Source organism: Sinocyclocheilus grahami, unplaced genomic scaffold (assembly GCF_001515645.1).
Source record: "Sinocyclocheilus grahami isolate Dianchi unplaced genomic scaffold, SAMN03320097.WGS_v1.1 scaffold84.1, whole genome shotgun sequence".
Taxonomy (NCBI): Eukaryota; Metazoa; Chordata; class Actinopteri; order Cypriniformes; family Cyprinidae; genus Sinocyclocheilus; species Sinocyclocheilus grahami.
This window is the reverse complement of record NW_015505263.1, coordinates 2,216,563-2,227,704: the sequence shown is the minus strand read 5'-3', so window position 1 is coordinate 2,227,704 and position 11,142 is coordinate 2,216,563. Positions and strand designations below refer to the sequence as shown.

Sequence of the window (11,142 nt, the reverse complement as noted above, 5' to 3'; positions counted from 1 at the left end):
AGTAGTCCGTGTGACATCAGTGGTTCAACTGTAAAGTTACGAAGCTACGAGATACTTTTTTGCACACAAAAAAAACGTTAATAACGTCTGTCATCAAGCCGGATCTGGGTCAGTGCCGGCGCCGCCACACGCTCGCGTCATGATACTGTCGTGAACGCGCATCCACAAGTGACGCAGTAGAGACGAAAATGTCTAATAAAGTCGTTATTTTTGTTTTCTTTGCGCAAAAAAAAGTATTCTCGTAGCTTCGTAATTTTACAGTTGAACCACTGATGACACACAGACTACTTTGTCGATCATCTTGGTACTTTTCTGGACCTTGAACGTGGTAGTTACCTTGCTGTCTATGGGAGGGTCAGAGAGCCCTCAGATTTCATCCAAAATATCTTAAATTGTGTTCCGAAGATGAACGAAGGTCTTACGGGTTTGGGACAACACGAGGGTGAGTAATTAATGATAGAATTTTCATTTTTGGGAGAACTAACCCTTTAACAGATGCTGAATCTTAAAGTGATAGTACTCGTGTGCCAATACTTACAGTGTTCTTTGAGGAGGGCCTTCCAGTCTTCTTGGATACAGTTAGAAAGGATGACAATGGCTCCTGGTAATGAAGAAGCAGAAATTCACAAAAACAGTACATGCACAAACACACCAATCATTAATTGATCATTATTCCCAGAAAAAGGTAACAATAATGCATAAATAATGATAAGAGTGTCTCACCTCATGCAGTAACTCAATATCACAGGCCATCTGCCAGAGAACACTGAAAGCTTGGTAGTTCTTATAATCTCTTGGACGGGTCACTAGTTTCTGAAAGAGAAATAAATCATAATTCATACTTGGATCCAGCTTGAAAGCTCAAACCCCTGCTACTTATATAGCTTAAACGTTCCCGTAGATTGGAGCCATGCAAACTCACCGTGTATTCTTTCTGGCTGATGAACATGATCAACTCCACACGTCCGTAGCGGAAAATGGAGCGGCGCTCAAACAGGTTGTAAATCAGCTTCCACAGTATGTTCTTCTCATTTCTTTGTGTGAAGATCCCCACAATTTTGACTGGGACATCTGCTCAAGAAATGGAAAGAAATAAAAAAACATTTACTCCACTATTTTCCTTCTTTCTGCCCTTTCACAATAATCTGAATGTTCAGGGCACTAACCTGCTGACCAAGGAACCTCAGAGATGGCGAGGTCAGAGAAGAGCTTCTCTGAGTACATGGCGGGAGGTTTCATGCTGCCGTGGCCGATGGGATCCAGTTTGAAGAAGTCACAATGAACCACATCCAGCTGCCCTTCCAGTTTGTCCTCCAGGTCCTTTTAAGATCAAAGGTTATTTTAGAGGTGTGCTGTTTTTTGATTAATATCTAACGCGGTTACATTGACATTGATTTTCTCCATAATAATCAAGTAAAGGTGAACAGTTGGGAGGAGACTGGATGCGTGTCAGTATATTGGATCAGTGCATTAGGTCTTAAAGGAATAGTTCACCCAAAAATGAAAATCTGCTGAAAATGTACTCTCCCTCAGGCCATCCAAGATGTAGAAGACGAGTTTGTTTATTCGTCAGAAAAAAATCTGGATAAATTTAGCATTGTGTAATTTGTTCACCAATGGATCCTCTGCAGTGAATGGGTGCCGTCAGAATGAGAGTTCAAATAGCTTTTAAAAACAATGTCTTGCGAAATGAAAAGCTGCATGTTCGTAAGAAACAGATCCATCATTAAGATGTTTTTAAACCATTTCTTCTGGTCAAAATACCAGTTAATAATCCATAATAATGCTTCCTCTAGTAAACAACACTTAATCTGTGTCATGAGATGACTTTTTCACTGGAGAAAGCAGTATTACGGACAGTTAACTATTTTAAGTGGAAGCAACAGTTTGAAGTTAAAACTTCTTATTTAAACAAACATTAAGCTTTTTACTTCCTGAGATGTTAATTGGTGGACTGGGGTCATGTCGATTATCGTGATGTTTTTATCAGCTGTTTGGACTCTCATTCTGACGGCACCCATTCACTGCAGAGGATCCATTGGTGAGCAAGTGATGGAATGCTAAATTTCTCCAAATCTGTTCTGATGAAGAACAAACTCATCTACATCTTGGGTGGCCTCAGGGTGAGTTCTGAATAATTGTTGTAGTTTTAATAACAATCCAAAATATATTTACTTAATTCAGTAGGGGAAACAGGGAACATAATAGGAAAATAAGTTAATTAACTTGCAAAATAGTCTAAAAATCAACATAAAAAAAAAGAATTGTGATAAGACTGGAATTGTCATCCTGCCTGAAAAATACTGTGCTTTGATATTTTTGCCATATTGCCCACCTCTAGGTTATTTATTAGGGAAATAAAAGCTGACAGTGAGCAGAATGAGATTAGATCATTTCGGATGTCTACCTTCAGCTCAGTAAGGAAGTTTGTATCACTTTCCAGAGCAACTACTCTTTGAGCCCCACGGTTCAGCAGAGCGCGTGTCAACACCCCAGGACCTGCGGACAGAGACAAAACCCAAATTAATATTTTTACAAATACAAAGAATTGTGATAAGACTGGATTGTCATCCTGCCTGAAAAATACTGTGCTTTGATATTTTTGCCATATTGCCCACCTCTAGGTTATTTATTAGGGAAATAAAAGCTGACAGTGAGCAGAATGAGATTAGATCATTTCGGATGTCTACCTTCAGCTCAGTAAGGAAGTTTGTATCACTTTCCAGAGCAACTACTCTTTGAGCCCCACGGTTCAGCAGAGCGCGTGTCAACACCCCAGGACCTGCGGACAGAGACAAAACCCAAATTAATATTTTTACAAATACTGACAGCATTAAATTATTAGTTGAGGAACACACACCTGGGTTACACTCAAATATAACAGCTTTCCCATCATCGATGTCTCCAGCGAGGTGGTCGGTCACGATTCGTGCGAGGGAAGGGTCTACGATGAACCGTCTCAGGTGTTTACAGGCCAGCGCTTTCTGTGTGTTCTCATCCACATCGCCCAAATCTAAAGGATCGTACCGGCAGAGGGGGCGAAACTGACCCTGCAGGGGCACGGCGACAGCAGAGAGGTTCCTCTGAACGCCTCCTGAGGATGGAGAAATTCGCTCTGGTTTGCCCAACTGAGCCGGACTCTTCCTTGACCCAGAGGGGAATGGGTCTAGAGAGTAAGTTCTCACAGAGGTGGACAAAGACGGACTGGGGTCATGTCGATTATCGTGATGTTTTTATCAGCTGTTTGGACTCTCATTCTGACGGCACCCATTCACTGCAGAGGATCCATTGGTGAGCAAGTGATGGAATGCTAAATTTCTCCAAATCTGTTCTGATGAAGAACAAACTCATCTACATCTTGGGTGGCCTCAGGGTGAGTTCTGAATAATTGTTGTAGTTTTAATAACAATCCAAAATATATTTACTTAATTCAGTAGGGGAAACAGGGAACATAATAGGAAAATAAGTTAATTAACTTGCAAAATAGTCTAAAAATCAACATAAAAAAAAAGAATTGTGATAAGACTGGATTGTCATCCTGCCTGAAAAATACTGTGCTTTGATATTTTTGCCATATTGCCCACCTCTAGGTTATTTATAAGGGAAATAAAAGCTGACAGTGAGCAGAATGAGATTAGATCATTTCGGATGTCTACCTTCAGCTCAGTAAGGAAGTTTGTATCACTTTCCAGGGCAACTACTCTTTGAGCCCCACGGTTCAGCAGAGCGCGTGTCAACACCCCAGGACCTGCGGACAGAGACAAAACCCAAATTAATATTTTTACAAATACTGACAGCATTAAATTATTAGTTGAGGAACACACACCTGGGTTACACTCAAATATAACAGCTTTCCCATCATCGATGTCTCCAGCGAGGTGGTCGGTCACGATTCGTGCGAGGGAAGGGTCTACGATGAACCGTCTCAGGTGTTTACAGGCCAGCGCTTTCTGTGTGTTCTCATCCACATCGCCCAAATCTAAAGGATCGTACCGGCAGAGGGGGCGAAACTGACCCTGCAGGGGCACGGCGACAGCAGAGAGGTTCCTCTGAACGCCTCCTGAGGATGGAGAAATTCGCTCTGGTTTGCCCAACTGAGCCGGACTCTTCCTTGACCCAGAGGGGAATGGGTCTAGAGAGTAAGTTCTCACAGAGGTGGACAAAGACCTGTGTTTAGTTAAAGGCAGAACGCAGGGTGATGCAGATCTTGATGTTCCACATAGAGTTCTTAAAGTCAGGACAAAGAACCTACATCCTCCACACGCTGCCATGATGACCAACAAGCTTGAAGCCTGAAATCATATAATATGCAATTAAAATAGCAAATCCAAACCTCACCAATTATTATTTTTTTTACTGTAAATTTGTTGCATTATATATATATATAAACTGCATTTTGCCCAATACATAAAACATTTTAAAGTTTCTTTACGCGGCTTGAAAATGAAACCCTATGCGTTTTATATAACATGCATTATATAATATGAATATATTGTTTATAATATGCATTATAGGCAAATTCATAACATACAGAACTACACAGGCTTCCAAAACCTTTTGACATATGGATTTCCATAAACAAATCCAATACAATAATTTGCTATAGATTGTAATCACAACGAGCAATTTGTAACAGATGTAAATGACTAGATAAGCATCAATACATGCTTAATGCATCAATAAATGCACATTTGGACCTTGGCATAAATTCATCACATTACGTAGCCTACTATAACTCTGTCCCAAACGTAACGTTACTCGTTAACTATCAGTCTCTCCTGATAAAATAAACACATGCAGATTGTTGGCTACACATTTATAGATAATTTGAACCCAAACTAACCTCAAATAATATGGTTCTTGTCCACGGGACCTACATTACTGAAAGCTGCGCAGCACGCGCGTCTGTGACATTGAAGCCCGCATGTTGTTGACCCGATTGTTCCGCAATCCTATTGGTGCTGCGCACAACGTACGTCATGTTGCCGCGACTCGCCAAAATGCTATGCTGATCAAGAGTGCGTCAGTTTTGCGCATTCTGGGATGTATTGCTATTATTATTCTATTACTTGTTTTTCTGTTATTCTAATATTATTATGTGCAGCAAGCATTCGTCTCAATATAAACTATTTATACATATATAAGTAATTATGAAAAGATCTGATACGTGGTGAAATGTGTTGTAGTGAGCTTCGGCTTTTTAATAACCTGCGCAGTGCCGTGTCAAGTTGACAGTCACGAATACAAACAGGGCGTTCATAATGTGTATGAACTGTATGTCGGCACATGGACGCTGAATTCGAGTGATGATATTGCTGTGATATGATGGCTGTGAATATGGAGAGGTTTGTCAGTGAGGCTAAAGGAAATGGTTTGCGTGCTCTGCGTGAACTCAAAGCCGGTGAGGTGATTCATTCATGCGAGCCGTATGCATTCTGCATAGCCAAGGATTTCTTGAAAACTGCCTGCCAAAGCTGTCTCAAGAGGTAAGAAAGCATATTTCGTGCTTAAATATATTACAGGAAAGTACCATGGTGCTGCTATGTATATTTTTGGATATATATAGCCTGCAATGTTTGTTTTGGACAATATATCATGCTAATACATGTTTTTGAACGTGCAGTGGTGCCTCTTTGATTTTATTTGCATGCTTATCTTCTCTTCTGTCGTTTTACCTATGTTTTTGTGATATGAAATGAGTTTGTATGTTGACTGGATTCAGAGCTTTCATATAAACTGATGCAGGAAAAAATGCACGCGTTATGCATGACACTTCTGAGTGTGGTCTCTAGGGGGCGCTGTTGCGCTTTCTCTGATGTTATTTTACACGACCTGTTGTCCGACATTAGAGTGCTGTTTACATTGGCTACCTAAAATAAAATAATCTATAGTATAAAGACTTTACACCTCTTTTAGATAAGAATAAAATACCCCTAAACTGCTTTTAAATTGCTAAACTTTACTTTTAGTGAAGGCAGTTTTAGCACATCTCGACCCTCCGTGCTAATTGACAGGATGGATTCATCTGTTTTAGCATGTTTTTTTTGGGGATTAATTAATACAAAATTGGGGCAGTTTTAACAGGGGGGCAAACACTTCTTCACACAGGGCCATGTAGTTTTGGATTTTGTTTTCACTTAATAATAAAAACCTTCATTTAAAAACTGCATGTTGTGTTTACTTGTGTTATCTTTTACTAATATTTAAATTTGTTTGATGATCTGAAACATTAAAGTGTGACAAACATGCAAAAAAATAAGAAATCAGGAAGGGGGCCAACACTTTTTCACACCACTGTATGTTCAGAACAGCATACTATTCCTCTGCCGTGTGTAATACATAGAGAGAAAGAGAGAGAATATAGATATTTTGCTTATTTTGACCTTCCATTTCAGTTTGATTATGCAGAATTCATATTAGCAGTGGTATATGTTTTTATACTTTTGACTTGATGATCATGAATTTTAGTTAAGATGGCTTTACATAAGATTTGATATAAACCGCATGTATACTGTAGATATTCTTAACTCATGACAGTCTAAATATAGATAATTCTTTAAAGAAATATAAAATATACATTGCATTCACCAAAACCTGCAAAACACTGAATCGCGACTAATCTCATTCAAAATAAAGCTTTGTTTACATACTATATGCTTGTACTGTGTATATTTATTATATATATATAAATACACACACATACATGTATTGTGTATATATTAAGGATTTATATAAAACATACTGTATATATATTTATATACAATATAAATATATATACACATTAAAAAAAATATATACATATATGTGTGTATTTATATACACATAATAAATATACACAGTATATAGTATGTAAACATAAACTTTTATTTTGAATGTGATTAATTGTGATTAATCGTTTTGCAGCCCTAAAGCACATGCATATACTGTTTATATACTCAAGTCATGGTAGTTTAAATATGTTTATGGAAAAATATGAAAAGTTAGATATTTTATTTATATATATATATATATAAAATATCATAGTCTTAACTTATGGCTGTCTAAATATATAGCTTGCTTCCGTTTGGATTTTTTGTTATTGCATAGTGCGGACTATATGACATACTATTTTTTTTTTGATGATTGCACTGCATCTGTATTGTAACATGGCCTAGCCCTAGGGAGTACATATACATTCAGTGAAGTTCACAGAAACCAATTACCTCGGAGTCAGAACTAATTCACCAGTTTACTCAAGTTGCACCAACACTGACAGAGCAGTTAAGCATTAATCTGCTCCAAATTTCTATTCAAATACAGACCAAATTCAAATATAAGCCTCACTTTTCTATGTTGCACATCAGAAAACCAAGGTTTGTTGTTGAGAGCATCTGTTGAGAGAGTTTTCATCAACTTCCGAAGTGTCACTGTCATAAGTCATTTTGTTAAAGGTTTCTTCTCGTGATCTGGCGGTCTTGGCTTGTTTGTTGTCTTCATTGCTATTCATTTCAGACACGTACTGTATTTTCATTTTCAGAGTGTAATTTTTCCTCTCGCCGAGCGAAAAGCGTGTGTAGGATGATGCTGTAATGAGATTGACGTTTCGAGCAGATGTGCTGTGATTTAATTCACACCAGCTTTTCATGCCCTCTCTGTAGCCTGATCATTCCTGACACTTGATTAGAGTCTACAAAACTCTCAGAGCTCACAAATACTCCTGCACGGTGTGTGTCGAGAAAATCATACAGTAGACCTCAGCAGCCAGAGACAGTGCATAAATGTTGAGATCGTTTCTGTATTCCAGTGAACTGAGTGAAAATTGGCATCTGTGGTTCCATGAAGAACCTTACCATTGCAGAAAAGGTTATTTTATTGCGGAAAAAAAGTTCTTTAGGTGATTAAAATGTTCTTCACATTAAGAAAAAAAATTTGTCTTTTAAAAACCATTTACTCGAAGGTTTTTTCTGGAACCCAAAATGGTTCTGCATAAATGTAAATGTTATAATATATGGCTACTACTAGGGTATTCTGGTGTTTACTAGGCTATTTTTATTCTCTTAAGTCAAAAGAGTCCACCCTCAAGACTCTGTTTGATGATCACTAGATACTGATCAGGTCCCTCTTTGGATGTAAGTCCATTGTATTTTTCTACGTGTTTTATCATCCTCTGTGACTGAAAGCTGTGAATACAATCCCTTAGAAAAGTAAAATTTTTAGTAATGTTTAAAGGAAAAGTTCACCCAAATTCGCTCGCTCTCAGGCCATCTAAGATGTAGATGAGTTTGTTTCTTCATCAGAACAGATTTGAAGAGATGTAGCATCACATCACTTGCTCACCAATGGATCCTCTGCAGTGAATGGGTGCCGTCAGAATGAGAGTCCAAACAGCTGATAAAAACATCACAATAATCCACATGACTCCAGCCCATCAAATGACATCTTGTGAAACCCTGCTTGATTGTAAGAAACAAATTCATCATTAAGGCATTTTAACATCAAACCATGACTTCTGGCCAAATTACCAGACTATTCTAGAAAAACAGTGGAAAAAGTCCATTGCCTGTTGTTCTTTCACATCAAAATCTACCAACATATTTGTTAAGAACAGTTTCGGAATGTTTTCGCCTATAAACAGTGCTTGATCTGTGCATATTTCTGTCCTGATTTAGATGAGACTAAGCAATATTACGGATAAAGGACTCGTATTTTAGCTAGAATCAACCGTTTGAAGTTTAAAAACTTCTTAATTATGGATTTGTTTCTTGCAAACACACAGCTTTTCACATCACACGTCTTTAATTGATGGACTGGATTACCTGTGGATTATTGTGATGTTTTTATCAGCTGTTTGGACTCTCATTCTGACGGCACCCATTCACTGCAGAGGATCCATTGGTGATCAGCTGATGTACAATGATACATTTCTCCAAATTTGTTCAGATGAAGAAACAAACTCCTCTACATCTTGGATGGCCTGAGGATACATTTTCAGCAAATGCTTCTTTTTTTTTTGGGAATTGGTGTAAAGCACATTATAGATATTTCAAGTTCACAGATGTGTCAAACATAGAAATCGCTGTCTAAAAGATGCCTGTCTGTGGTAGTTAGAGGCTTCATTAGTTTCAGACTGTGTGCTTTGACTCCAAAGTGTCTGTCACAGAACATCAAATATTTCTCACAGGTAATTTAAGTAGGCCTACTTTATTTCTTAAAATATTTTTAAACGAGGTTACACTAATTCTCCCGTGCACTTGTTTTTAGTGTCATGTTCTGGAGTTGAGTAAACACACGCACCCTAATGTATCCATTCTCGCCCTTTTTCTGGTTCTCGCCCTCCTCCTGCTCTCTTTTATTCATCCGTTCCCTGTCTAGGTATTAATTGCCATCTGCTTTTTGCCGTTTGGCTGGTCGGGGCGGCTGTTCATCATATTTCAGGTATGTCATTTTCCTGACTCCCGCTCAATGCTTTTCTGAGCGTGACCTTGTGGAGTGGATCTTTCCACTTGAGAGGGAGGGGAAAAAGCAGACAAACAGGCTCGGAAGACAGTCATTTCTGGCCGGGGATTAGTGCTTCAGTCCTGCTGATAACCTGGCTCGTCTATAGAGAGCCGTCTGCATGGAGAACACTGGGGATGAAAAGAAACGCCATGGAAACAGAACGTTAATAATCCGCTCAGAAGAGCTCTGTATTGTAATGGTCCCTGACTGCTGCTCTGAATAAACCCAAAGATGCTTGTGCTGTCGCAGAGCTCAAAGAACTTCTTTTACAATACGTTCAGAAATGAGCACTTTAACTCTTTACAGATGATGATATCAGATGCTACTACTACGATATTCAAAAATATACCATGAAAATAAGTTAGTAACAAGATTAACTTTTTTTTTACAAATAAAAAAAATGCAATATTCAAAATAATATTATGTAAAATAAATGATTTCTTAATTTTACCATATTTAGCGTTTTCATATAATTCTAATAAACATATTTATATATTTATGTCTATATATTTTTCAAAAATGTAAAATACTCCAAATATTACCATTAAGTGTTCATTAAATAATATTATATATGAATGTATTTTACATATTTTTAAATATAATTTTCTAAATTACTATAAAAATAATGTCAATTGAATTTTATTTTTGTCATACTTATATTTGTTTATATGATATTTTACATGAATTTCTATTCCTGTGTATTTCTTAAATAGGCATTATTCAAAATGACTTAAATATAAAACATGAAACGTATTATGTATTATGTAACGTATTATATTTATTAAATTTGCATAAACGTGTGTGTATATATATATATATATATATATATATATGTTTTTTTTTTCTTTCTTTTTTTCTTTCAAAAATGTAAAATACTCAAAATATTACCATTAAATGTTCATTAAATAATATTATATATGAATGTATATTACATATTTTTAAATATAATTTTCAAAATTATTATAAAAAATAATGTCAATTGTATTAAATTTAATTGTATTTTTTTGTCATACTTATATTTGTATGTAGAGAATTTTGAATAGGTAGTATATTAATATAACTGTAATAAGTATGTTAATATATTGTTATATATATTTCAGTGTTTAACATTTTAAATATTATTAAATAGTAAAAATATTGTTGATCGTTATCTTTTTACATCATTTGTTTATATGATATTTTACATGTATTTCTATTCCTGTGTATTTCTTAAAAATGCATTATTCAAAATGACTTAAAGGGGTCATATGATGCTATTTTAAAGATCATTATTTTGTGTATTTGGTGTAACAGAATATGTTGACATGCTTTAATGTTCAAAAACACATTATTTTTCAAATACTGTACATTATTGTAGGTCCTCTATGCCCCGCCTCTCTCAAACGCTTAGTTTTCTACAAAGTCCCTCCTTCCGACAAGCGCAGTCTGCACTGATTGGCCAGCTGACCCAGTGCATTGTGATTGGCAGAACACCACAAGCACGTGTCGGAAATGCAACGCCCCTTACCATAATCGCGAGCTTCAGCTTTCAAAGTAAATATCAAGACAGTTAATAATGTCGTTAGTTTTACCATCAGTTCAAGCTCGAAAGGGCAACAGAGTTGCGTGACAGACACAGTGATGATGCAGTACACAAGCCGCGGTTAAGACAGCTGACGTGCTATG

The 11,142-nt window shown here is 36.9% G+C and overlaps 2 protein-coding genes across 2 annotated transcripts in view; one reads left to right on the top strand and one right to left on the bottom strand.

Moving 5' to 3' along the window:
* The window catches only part of tfb2m (transcription factor B2, mitochondrial), a 7,181-nt gene extending 2,233 nt beyond the window's left edge, over positions 1-4,948 (bottom strand). The window contains exons 1-7 of the mRNA XM_016274045.1: positions 4,844-4,948; positions 3,827-4,292; positions 3,657-3,748; positions 1,167-1,320; positions 923-1,071; positions 724-813; positions 539-601 (exon numbers count right to left, since the gene is read on the bottom strand). Of these exons, the coding sequence (XP_016129531.1) occupies positions 539-601; positions 724-813; positions 923-1,071; positions 1,167-1,320; positions 3,657-3,748; positions 3,827-4,271 (993 nt within the window). The 5' untranslated portion in view covers positions 4,272-4,292; positions 4,844-4,948. The remainder of the gene's footprint in view (positions 1-538; positions 602-723; positions 814-922; positions 1,072-1,166; positions 1,321-3,656; positions 3,749-3,826; positions 4,293-4,843) is intronic.
* A 296-nt stretch (positions 4,949-5,244) lies between these two features.
* LOC107586653 (histone-lysine N-methyltransferase SMYD3-like) overlaps positions 5,245-11,142 on the top strand; it is a 44,423-nt gene continuing 38,525 nt past the window's right edge. The window contains exon 1 of the mRNA XM_016274106.1: positions 5,245-5,486. Within this exon, the coding sequence (XP_016129592.1) occupies positions 5,323-5,486 (164 nt within the window). The 5' untranslated portion in view covers positions 5,245-5,322. The remainder of the gene's footprint in view (positions 5,487-11,142) is intronic.